This window comes from Pseudophryne corroboree, chromosome 10, assembly GCF_028390025.1.
Source record: "Pseudophryne corroboree isolate aPseCor3 chromosome 10, aPseCor3.hap2, whole genome shotgun sequence".
NCBI lineage: Eukaryota > Metazoa > Chordata > Amphibia > Anura > Myobatrachidae > Pseudophryne > Pseudophryne corroboree.
In genome coordinates, this window is record NC_086453.1 from 144,752,321 (window position 1) to 144,765,049 (window position 12,729).

General features: G+C 47.2%; 1 protein-coding gene across 1 annotated transcript in view; it reads left to right on the top strand.

Moving 5' to 3' along the window:
- Positions 1 to 4,093: 4,093 nt before the first annotated feature.
- Positions 4,094 to 12,729, top strand: part of NDUFA3 (NADH:ubiquinone oxidoreductase subunit A3) — a 37,221-nt gene continuing 28,585 nt past the window's right edge. Inside the window, exons 1-2 of the mRNA XM_063941648.1 lie at positions 4,094 to 4,195; positions 4,639 to 4,713. Of these exons, the coding sequence (XP_063797718.1) occupies positions 4,180 to 4,195; positions 4,639 to 4,713 (91 nt within the window). The 5' untranslated portion in view covers positions 4,094 to 4,179. The remainder of the gene's footprint in view (positions 4,196 to 4,638; positions 4,714 to 12,729) is intronic.

Here is a 12,729-nt window from a genome sequence, read left to right on the forward strand (position 1 = left end):
CTCTCAAAGAAAAAGCAGCAAAAAGAAAAAGTAGAAGACAAACAATCTCACTTATACAATAATTAAGCTGGCTTATACTTATCTATCTTTGTGCGGTTCTTGGTCCTTCACTTTTATGCAGCCGTAGTACTCTCTCCTGCGGCACCTATACTCCACTTAGCAGTTACAGTTGTTCCAGCTCACTGCACCTCCTTTTCACTCGGCTTCCAGCTCCTGCTAAAAAATAAAAAAGCCCCTCACACACGCACAATCACAGCCCCTCTGCTACTCCAAGTAAGAGACCCTCTCACTCACTCACAAGGTCAGCCCCTTGCAGCCTCACCAGAAGTTTAATAGTACTACAAATATGTGTGTTCCTGATTGTGTATTATAAAACTCACATTTTTCTGTATTCTAACTCACCTTTTGCTGTTACCAACTCACATACACTTACAATTCCAAGCTATCACTTTAAAATACAAGCCCTTACAATGAGCAAGCTCCAATGAGTCTAATCACTGATTATATAGGCTCAGCCAGCTGCTTTAGTCAGCCCCTCCTCCTCCTGATTACTCACACCTGATTCAACCCTCTGGCTTTTCACCTCACACTTTGTTTTTTAACATACATTCAATCATAACTAATTGTTGCAATGTGCTACAACCTACCCACTGCCATCAAACCAACACAATCATTCCCTTGATCATTTTGACACCAAGCATGACATGTTTATCTTGTTCCGTTCCATTAATACATATACATGATGTTATACTCCATTATATAATTTAAGACATTATAATGTCTAGTGTTTGACATGTTTAATTTATGTGTGGTATGAAATATGTGTTGAATATATCCTTGTGGCTTGTCTGTGTGAATGCGTATGCTACTGTATATCGCTGTGCACGCTGCATGTATTCGCACGCACAGTGACTCATAATGTGTGGAGTTTGTATGTTTTCTGTATGTAATATTTTTGACTTCGACAAACCATTACTGCACTTTCTGAGCAAACATTCTCCCACCTCATGGTAAGACTCCTGTCTTCTTCCTAGTAGCTACTCTCTGGTCCAGTGCACTGACTAAGGACTCAGAACCACACACACTGCAAACTTGGTAGAAGAAGCTGCTACCACTGGGTATGTGCAGCAGCTCTGCTCTGTCCCTTAAACTGCATGATGTTGGGGCATCTCGAGTAATCGTATTATATACCATTGCTATGGCCATAATTTTAACAACTTGCCAAGAGGAGGGGGGAGGGGGTTTCCGGGCAACCAGAAACCCCCCCCCCTGCGTTTGCCTATGACACCGGAGCTGAGCTTGTATTGATAGGAGTAGGTACTAGTAGTAGTAGAGTCAGTAGGTCTCACTCTAGGCAAACTTTATTTATTCTGACTGCTGCAATACGCAGCGCGACCTCTGCTCTGTGCTCTGGTTCCTCAGTAGTACAAAATGTCTCCCCAATGGTTACCTCAGGGCCCTACCAACTGCTACGCACATCAAATTGTCTCTTCCTGTATCGCCTGACACCACTCATGTCACCTGCTCCTGACATCATGAGCTGCTGCCAGGGATGCTGGGAGTTATCTGCATTGTAGATAAAAATACTTTGGCTGACATTATATCATTATAAATAATGATCCATACACATACATATTGGAGTATGAGGCAGCAAAACAAGTGTGATACCCATATATCTACACAAATAGCCATTTACTGGGGTATCACACATGCACATGGTCACATGACTATAGTACATCCCAGCGACGGACTGGGGCTTAAAAACGGCTTGGGCATTTGTGAGAGAATGCACACGTCATGGGGGCATTCCGCCATGATGTATGGGGGCGTGCCGCGAGTCATGGGGGCGTGGACTCGTGGCACGCCCCCATTACCATGGCGATGCTTGCTGGGAGCGGGGGCGTGCCGCGAGTCCGGGGGCATGGACTCGCGGCATGACCCCATTTCCATGGAGACCAGTGGGGGCGGCTGAACCAGAGAGATAGAGGCTGCGCTGCGCGTGGCCTTCCCAGCTCTCTGAGGGACCGGACCAGCCCACCTCCCCATCGGCCCTTCTGGCATGTGCCAGAAGTGCCAGATGGCCAGTCTGGCCCTGGTACATCCCCATGCACATTATGGGTGCCAAACATGCACAAAGTCTTATATGGCCGTATCATTTTCTGCCACCAAGGGTCATGCTATAGTATATAAAAGTGTTTCTTTCAGAGCTGAAATGTAGAATTCACAGCTAAAGGAGTTCACAATTTACTGTTGTAGTACACATACTGAGAAGTGCTATCCGCTATGGCTGCCAATACAAGTTTCTGTAGATGAGTCAATAAAGGATAAAGCGAAATAATTTCAGGACATAGTAACATAGTATCTAAGGTTGAAAAAAGACAATTGTCCATCGAGTTCAACCTATTTGTGGTCTCCTATGCACGATTATTTTGTATAAAATTTTGACTGAAGTTGATGACTGCCGTTACGTTTTACCCCTCTTTTTTATAATAACCATAGTGCGTGACTATGCCCCGTAACCGTGGATATCTTTATCCATTAGGAATTTATCTAACCCATTCTTAAAGGTGTTGACTGAGTCTGCCATTACAACTCCCTCAGGCAGGGAATTCCAAACACGTATAGTCCTTACCGTAAAAAAGCCTTTACGCCGAATTGTGCGGAATCTCCTCTCCTCTAACCTGAGCGAGTGTCCACGAGTTCTCTGTGTTGATCTAACCAAAAACAGGTCCTGCGCAAGATCTGTATAATGTCCCCTTATATATTTGTAAATGTTGATCATGTCCCCTCTTAATCTCCTCTTTTCCAGTGTAAATATGCCTAGTCTTGCAAGCCTTTCCTCGTATTCCAGCGTCTCCATACCCTTAATTAGTTTGGTCGCCCGTCTTTGAACCTTTTCTAGCTCCAGGATATCCTTTTTGTAGTAAGGTGCCCAGAATTGTACACAGTATTCAAGGTGTGGCCTCACAAGTGATTTATATAACGGGAGTATAATACTCTCGTCCCTAGCATCAATTCCCCGTTTAATGCATGCTAATATCTCATTAGCCTTCTTTGCTGCAGTCCTACTTTGGGTACTACTGCTTAGTTTGCTATCTATGAGGACACCTAAGTCCTTTTCCAGTACAGAATCCCCTAATTTTACCACATTTAGTAGGTAGGTGTTAATATTGTTCTTGTTACCACAGTACATTACCTTACACTTGTCTGTATTGAAGCGCATTCTCCATTTCGCTGCCCAAGCTTCTAATTTAACTAAGTCGTTCTGAAGTGACTCAGCATCCCCCTCCGCATTTATAACTTTACACAATTTGGTATCATCTGCAAAAATTGACACCATGCTCTCTAGACCTTCTGTTAGGTCGTTAATGAAAATATTGAACAATAGCGGTCCTAATACTGAGCCTTGCGGCACCCCACTTAGCACTTCAGTCCAAGTTGAAAAAGATCCATTAACCACAACACGCTGCTCCCTATTACATACCTCCCAACTTTGTGTCTCCTCAAAGAGGGACACACGCGCGGCGAAGCCGCGCGCACTCCTGAAAAAGGGGTGTGGTTTAATAAAAGGGGGCGGGGCTTCGTGGGAGGACCCACGATCGTTAGCCACGCCCCATTTTCGTCACTGAGAAGGCATGCCCAGCGCTCTGTGAGCTGCTGGCATGCCCCCCCCTCTGACTCCCCTGAATAGAGCGCACAGCGTCTATTCAACACTGCTCTGCTAAGCAGTGCAGCGACAGACAGAGCCTCCCAACTGCCCCCCCACCGCGGGACACTGCGGCCCGCGGGTGGGACAGCGGGGCAGTCCCCAAAAAACGGGACTGTCCCGCGAAAATCGGGACAGTTGGGAGGTATGCTATTATCTAACCAGCTTTTGACCCAAGTGCATATTGTGCTTCCTAGCCCTGATTCTTGTAGCTTGTAGATAAGTTTCACCATGCAGAAAACTACAGCTATGTATATTTTTGACAATTAGCTAGTTCTACTGCTGCAGAAGTGCTCATGCACGCTGCCTGCGATGTTGCAGTGTGCACTTTTCACCTGGCAATTGGCGACGAGGCTGCGCTGCTATAAACAACATACAGATGGCGATATAGCGCTTAAGTTCTGTGTGACCTACAAGGACTACAAATCCCGACATCCAGTGCGGCGCGTCCTCTCACTTCCGGGTGAGTCAAGATGGCGGTGATCTCGAGTAAGTGCTTGTCAAGGAGACTAGAATTATTGTCATTTACTTACTGCTGTCAGATTAGGTTCGGGGGGTGATCCTTCGCCGCTGTCAGTGGCTTGTGAGGGGACATTGTTACTGCTCCTGCAATTTACTAAGCCCATTACATAGATTGCCTTATTTCGTGCCATCAATGTGTCCTTTAATATTGACCCACATGAATATTACAGCCTATTCAAATACATTTCTCATGATACTCTGCCAAAGAACTTCTGGAAGTCTGGGCGTTCTGGAACGTGTAGTTCGCGATCAGTTGGCAAGCCTCAGGTTTCCTCCCCCAGAGTAGGCTTGAAGGAGAACACCACTTGAATGTTATTAACCTTATTCTTAACGTTTTTTTCTGAAGCATCCGCATATGCTGTAGTGCTGTGTCATTATTTTATACACTGTAATTATTGTTGTCATTGCAGAAGTGGCGGCATTCCTGAAAAATGCCTGGAACAAAGAACCCGTCCTAACCGTGTCTGCTGGCATTGGAATATTGGGTAATGTCTTCTGGTTATACAAATCCACATTTCAGGTCACATAAATGTGACTCAAGGTTAAAGGGGCGCTGTTGGTACTTACACTGTTCTGTCACTCTTCTGATTGGTTGTATGCCTAATGCCTATGGGATCCGGTCTGAAGGTCGACAGGGTTGCTAGGTCGGCAGGTCAAGGGGTCGACATGTTTTTCACATTTTTATTCTTTTTTTAAACTTTTTCATACCTAACGATCCACGTGGACTACGATTGGAACAGTAATCGAGCAAAGCGAGCCATGCGAGGGAAAACGGTGCACTAATCACTGTACGGACAAAACGACACCAAAAAAACATGAAAACCTCATGTCAACCTAGCACATGTCAACCTAGTGACTGTCGACCTATAGTGGTCAACCTAAACATTGTCGACCTAGACACTGTCTATCTAATGATCCACACCCAATGCCTATAGCTTCCTAATGCAGATGAGTAGCACATATGCAGTTGTGCATTATATCGCTTTGCTTTGTGGACAGAATAAAAACACAATTTACTGTGGTTCATTGCTATTTAAATCAGTCCTTTATTTGATGGTTTTGAGACACCAATGCAGTTCAACTAAAATGAGGCAGGTTGATTTTATGGTGTTTTAGTGTAGTGTCCATCCTTTTGCTAGTCATTCAGCAGTCTTGGATGTGCTAAATTATACATTATTCAGTGTTTAATTGTATTCTCTAAAGTCAAGTGAGACTTTCCATAGATTACAATCTGCTGTGATTACTCCACTACCTTGTCCTAACAGGCTATTGGCCTGAGTCAGAGGTGGACACTAAGGCCTGCCTGGCACTAAAATGGTAATGCTAATTTATGCTTCCCCTTGTGTACTAGCGTGCACCAAATGCAAACCCTGAGATGCCCATGGGCAGTGCACCTCCACCAGTGTTTCTGAACATTCCACTATTGGTGCATCATCAGCAGCCTATAGCGGGCACCGCGTCTCCTTCTGAAATACCTCTAAACATGGCCTCTGTGGCTGCAGATCTGTGTTTGGGAATGCAGCCGCGTTTGCTGACATGCCCGTGACCCTCCCATAACAAGCCTTTTTTTGCGTTCACTTCAGGCCGCCTCTCAGGAACGGCCATAGTTTTGCGTCTCCAGTTCTGCCAGTGTGTCCGTAAGAAACAGTAGTTTTTGTATACAATCAGGGGAACGCATGCGCCTTGGGGATTTTCAGGACTTTTTGTGCATAAGCAGAAGTAAATAATAAAAAAAAAAATGTGCTGACATTATTATTCTTATTGTCTTTTATTTATAACGTGCTATGAGGGTTCTGTAGTGCCATACAAGAGAAATAATACCTAAGTTAATACAAACGAGTAAATAATTTCATATAAATACAGTAACAGTATGCAGTAAGCATAATTATGCAGAGAAGACAAAGGGGAGAGGCCCCTGCTAGCATGAGTTTACTATCTATATTTCTCATACGTCCTAGAGGATGCTGGGGTCACATCAAGAACCATGGGGTATAGACTGGATCCGCAGGAGACATGGGCACTTTAAGACTTTCAAAGGGTGTGAACTGGCTCCTCCCTCTATGCCCCTCCTCCAGACTCCAGTTTTAGACTTGTGCCCAGGCAGACTGGATGCACTCTGAGGAGCTCTACTGAGTTTCTCTGAAAATACTTTGTTAGGTTTTTTTATTTTCAGGGAGAACTGCTGGCAACAGTCTCCCTGCTTCGTGGGACTTAGGGGAGAGAAGTCAGACCTACTTGTGTGAGTTTAAAGGCTCTGCTTCTTTGGCTACAGGACACCATTTAGCTCCTGAGGGTCTGATCACTAGGTACGCCTAGATGCTCGTTCCCAGAGCCACCCGTCATCCCCCTTACAGGTGAGTAGAAGAAGACAGAAGACTTCAGTGATACCGCACAGCGGCCGCGCTGCGCGCAATGCTACCACACTCAGCGGCACTACAGGGCGCGGGGGGCGCCCTGGGCAGCATATACACCTCTAAAAAAGTGACTGGCAAGAGGCGACAAGGTGCCAAGCCCCCGCCAGTATAAAGATTTTGAAAAATAGCGGGACTGAAGCGCGCCATTATGGGGGCGGGGCTTAGTCCTCACAGCTCACATCAGCGCCATTTTCTCTTCACAGAAGCTGCAGAGACGCTGGTCCTTCCTCACACTGCTGTACAAGTAACAGGGTGCAAAACGGGGGGGGGGGGGGGGGGGGGCACAGTGATTTTTGGTGCAATATAAGTTATTATAAAAGCGCTGCAGGTCTGGGACATTCTGTAACTGTTTCAGAACCGGGTTTAAGCGTTGGGTTGTAAGCTGGCAAACTTCCTCTGTGTCTCTCTGACAGGCTTTATTGTGGGTCTGTCCCGTATATGCCCAGTGTGTCTGTGTGTGTTGGGTGCACGTGTGTCGGCATGTCTGAGGCTGAAGGCTCTTCCCAGGAGGAGACTATGTTAGGGACACAAACGGCTGGGGAAGTGACCCTGTCGGCACCGCCGACACCTGATTGGGTGAAATGTTTTGGGTGCTTTGAATGCTAAAGTGGCTTTGATAAATAAGAGATTGGATAAATCTGAGTCTCAGAACCAGGTATGGAAGAAATCCGTAGAGGATGTGTTGTTACAAGTCCAGACCCCCTCGGGTCACAAAAACGTTCATTTGCCCAGCTGGCAGACACGGATACCGACACGGACACTGACTCAAGTGTCGACTATAGTGATGCCAGATTAGATCCAAAACTGGCAAAGAGCATTCAGTACATGATTGTGGCAATAAAAGACGTATTACATATCACTGAGGACCCTACTGTTCCTGAAACTAGGGTCTGTATGTATAAAGGAAAGAAACCTGAGGTAACGTTTCCTCCCTCTCATGAACTGAACACGCTTTGTGAAAAGGTTTGGGAAAACCCTCGACACAAAGTTTCAGATTCCCAAAAGGATTCCAGTGGCGTATCCGTTTCCCTCTGGGGATAGGGAAAAATGTGAGTCACCCCCCATTGTGGACAAAGCTCTATCACGGCTGTCCAAAAAGGTGGCTCTTCCGTCCCCTGACACGGCAGCCCTAAAGGATCCTGCGGATCGTAGGCAGGAAAATACATTGAAATCCATTTATGTCACCACGGGTACGCTACTCAGACCAGCCATTGCATCTACGTGGGTGAGTAGCGCTATCGAAAAATGAGCAGATAACTTGTCATCTGAAATAGATATCCTGGATAGGGATAGCATTCTTTTGACTCTAGGTCATATCAGGGACGCTGCAGTCTACCTAAAGGAAGCTGCGAGGGATATTGGCCTCTTGGGATCAAGGGCCAATGCCATGGCAGTCTCAGCTAGGAGAGCATTGTGGATTCATCAATGGAATGCTGATGCTGACTCTAAGAAAGCTATGGAGTCTCTACCGTATAAAGTAGTGATGAGCACCGGAAATTTTTCGGGTTTTGTGTTTTGGTTTTGGGTTCGGTTCCGCGGCCGTGTTTTGGGTTCGAACGCGTTTTGGCAAAACCTCACCGAATTTTTTTTGTCGGATTCGGGTGTGTTTTGGATTCGGTTTTTTTTTTTTTTTTTTTTTTTTTCAAAAAACCCTAAAAAACAGCTTAAATCATAGAATTTGGGGGTCATTTTGATCCCAAAGTATTATTAACATCAATAACCATTATTTCCACTCATTTTCAGTCTATTCTGAACACCTCACAATATTATTTTTAGTCCTAAAATTTGCACCGAGGTCGCTGGATGACTAAGCTCAGCGACCCAAGTGGCCGACACAAACACCTGGCCCATCTAGGAGTGGCACTGCAGTGTCACGCAGGATGGCCCTTCCAAAAAACGCTCCCCAAACAGCACATGACGCAAAGAAAAAAAGAGGCGCAATTAGGGAGCTGTGTGAGTAAGATAAGCGACCCAAGTGGCCGACACAAACACCTGGCCCATCTAGGAGTGGCACTGCAGTGTCACGCAGGATGGCCCTTCCAAAAAACACTCCCCAAACGGCACATGACGCAAAGAAGAAAAAAAAAAGGCGCAATGAGGTAGCTGTGTGAGTAAGATAAGCGACCCAAGTGGCCGACACAAACACCTGGCCCATCTAGGAGTGGCACTGCAGTGTCACGCAGGATGGCCCTTCCAAAAAACGCTCCCCAAACAGCACATGACGCAAAGAAAAAAAGAGGCGCAATTAGGTAGCTGTGTGAGTAAGATAAGCGACCCAAGTGGCCGACACAAACACCTGGCCCATCTAGGAGTGGCACTGCAGTGTCACGCAGGATGGCCCTTCCAAAAAACACTCCCCAAACAGCACATGACGCAAAGAAAAAAAGAGGCGCAATGAGGTAGCTGTGTGAGTAAGATAAGCGACCCAAGTGGCCGACACAAACACCTGGCCCATCTAGGAGTGGCACTGCAGTGTCACGCAGGATGGCCCTTCAAAAAACTAGTCCCCAAATAGCACATGACGCAAAGAAGAAAAAAAAGAGGCGCAATGAGGTAGCTGTGTGACTAAGCTAAGCGACACAAGTGGCCGACACAAACACCTGGCCCATCTAGGAGTGGCACTGCAGTGTCACGCAGGATGGCCCTTCCAAAAAACACTCCCCAAACAGCACATAACGCAAAGAAAAAAAGAGGCGCAATTAGGGAGCTGTGTGAGTAAGATAAGCGACCCAAGTGGCCGACACAAACACCTGGCCCATCTAGGAGTGGCACTGCAGTGTCACGCAGGATGGCCCTTCCAAAAAACACTCCCCAAACAGCACATGACGCAAAGAAGAAAAAAAAAAGGCGCAATGAGGTAGCTGTGTGAGTAAGATAAGCGACCCAAGTGGCCGACACAAACACCTGGCCCATCTAGGAGTGGCACTGCAGTGTCACGCAGGATGGCCCTTCCAAAAAACGCTCCCCAAACAGCACATGACGCAAAGAAAAAAAGAGGCGCAATTAGGTAGCTGTGTGAGTAAGATAAGCGACCCAAGTGGCCGACACAAACACCTGGCCCATCTAGGAGTGGCACTGCAGTGTCACGCAGGATGGCCCTTCCAAAAAACACTCCCCAAACAGCACATGACGCAAAGAAAAAAAGAGGCGCAATGAGGTAGCTGTGTGACTAAGCTAAGCGACCCTAGTGGCCGACACAAACACCTGGCCCATCTAGGAGTGGCACTGCAGTGTCACGCAGGATGGCCCCTCCAAAAAACACCCCCCAAACAGCACATGACGCAAAGAAAAATGAAAGAAAAAAGAGGTGCAAGATGGAATTGTCCTTGGGCCCTCCCACCCACCCTTATGTTGTATAAACAGGACATGCACACTTTAACGAACCCATCATTTCAGCGACAGGGTCTGCCACATGACTGTGACTGAAATGACTGGTTGGTTTGGGCCCCCACCAAAAAAGAAGCAATCAATCTCTCCTTGCACAAACTGGCTCTACAGAGGCAAGATGTCCACCTCATCATCATCCTCCGATATATCACCGTGTACATCCCCCTCCTCACAGATTATCAATTCGTCCCCACTGGAATCCATCATCTCAGCTCCCTGTGTACTTTGTGGAGGCAATTGCTGCTGGTGAATGTCTCCACGGAGGAATTGATTATAATTCATTTTAATGAACATCATCTTCTCCACATTTTCTGGATGTAACCTCGTACGCCGATTGCTGACAAGGTGAGCGGCGGCACTAAACACTCTTTCGGAGTACACACTTGTGGGAGGGCAACTTAGGTAGAATAAAGCCAGTTTGTGCAAGGGCCTCCAAATTGCCTCTTTTTCCTGCCAGTATAAGTACGGACTGTCTGACGTGCCTACTTGGATGCGGTCACTCATATAATCCTCCACCATTCTTTCAATGGGGAGAGAATCATATGCAGTGACAGTAGACGACATGTCCGTAATCGTTGTCAGGTCCTTCAGTCCGGACCAGATGTCAGCATCAGCAGTCGCTCCAGACTGCCCTGCATCACCGCCAGCGGGTGGGCTCGGAATTCTGAGCCTTTTCCTCGCACCCCCAGTTGCGGGAGAATGTGAAGGAGGAGATGTTGACAGGTCGCGTTCCGCTTGACTTGACAATTTTGTCACCAGCAGTTCTTTGAACCCCAGCAGACTTGTGTCTGCCGGAAAGAGAGATCCAAGGTAGGTTTTAAATCTAGGATCGAGCACGGTGGCCAAAATGTAGTGCTCTGATTTCAACAGATTGACCACCCGTGAATCCTTGTTAAGCGAATTAAGGGCTCCATCCACAGGTCCCACATGCCTAGCGGAATCGCTCTGTGTTAGCTCCTCCTTCAATGTCTCCAGCTTCTTCTGCAAAAGCCTGATGAGGGGAATGACCTGACTCAGGCTGGCAGTGTCTGAACTGACTTCACGTGTGGCAAGTTCAAAAGCTTGCAGAACCTTGCACAACGTTGAAATCATTCTCCACTGCGCTTGAGACAGGTGCATTCCACCTCCTATATCGTGCTCAGTTGTATAGGCTTGAATGGCCTTTTGCTGCTCCTCCAACCTCTGAAGCATATAGAGGGTTGAATTCCAGCTCGTTACCACTTCTTGCTTCAGATGATGGCAGGGCAGGTTCAGGCGTTTTTGGTGGTGCTCCAGTCTTCTGTACGTGGTGCCTGTACGCCGATAGTGTCCCGCAATTCTTCTGGCCACCGACAGCATCTCTTGCACGCCCCTCTCGTTTTTTAAATAATTCTGCACCACCAAATTCAAGGTATGTGCAAAACATGGGACGTGCTGGAATTTGCCCAGATTTAATGCACACACTATTGCTGGCGTTGTCCGATGCCACAAATCCACAGGAGAGTCCAATTGGGGTAAGCCACTCTGCGATGATCTTCCTCAGTTGCCGTAAGAGGTTTTTAGCTGTGTGCGTATTCTGGAAAGCGGTGATACAAAGCGTAGCCTGCCTAGGAAAGAGTTGGCGTTTGCGAGATGCTGCTACTGGTGCCGCCGCTGCTGTTCTTGCGGCGGGAGTCCATACATCTACCCAGTGTGCTGTCACAGTCATATAGTCCTGAGCCTGCCCTGCTCCACTTGTCCACATGTCCGTGGTTAAGTGAACATTGGGTACAACTGCATTTTTTAGGACACTGGTGAGTCTTTTTCTGAGGTCTGTGTACATTTTCGGTATCGCCTGCCTAGAGAAATGGAACCTAGATGGTATTTGGTACCGGGGACACAGTACCTCCAACAAGTCTCTAGTTGGCTCTGCAGTAATGATGGATACCGGAACCACGTTTCTCACCGCCCAGGATGCCAAGGCCTCAGTTATCCGCTTTGCAGCAGGATGACTGCTGTGATATTTCATCTTCCTCGCAAAGGACTGTTGGACAGTCAATTGCTTGGTGGAAGTAGTAAAAGTGGTCTTACGAGTACGACTTCCCCTCTGGGATGACCATCGACTCCCAGCAGCAACAACAGCAGCGCCAGCAGCAGTAGGCGTTACACGCAAGGATGCATCGGAGGAATCCCAGGCAGGAGAGGACTAGTCAGAATTGCCAGTGACATGGCCTGCAGGACTATTGGCATTCCTGGGGAAGGAGGAAATTGACACTGAGGGAGTTGGTGGGGTGGTTTGCGTGAGCTTGGTTACAAGAGGAAGGGATTTACTGGTCAGTGGACTGCTTCCGCTGTCGCCCAAAGTTTTTGAACTTGTCACTGACTTATGATGAATGCGCTGCAGGTGACGTATAAGGGAGGATGTTCCGAGGTGGTTAACGTCCTTACCCCTACTTATTACAGCTTGACAAAGGCAACACACGGCTTGACAAATGTTGTCCGCATTTCTGTTGAAATACTTCCACACCGAAGAGCTGATTTTTTTTGGTATTTTCACCAGGCATGTCAATGGCCCTATTCCTCCCACGGACAACAGGTGTCTCCCCGGGTGCCTGACTTAAACAAACCACCTCACCATCAGAATCCTCCTGGTCAATTTCCTCCCCAGCGCCAGCAACACCCATATCCTCCTCATCCTGGTGTACTTCAACACTGACATCTTCAATCTGACTATCAGGAACT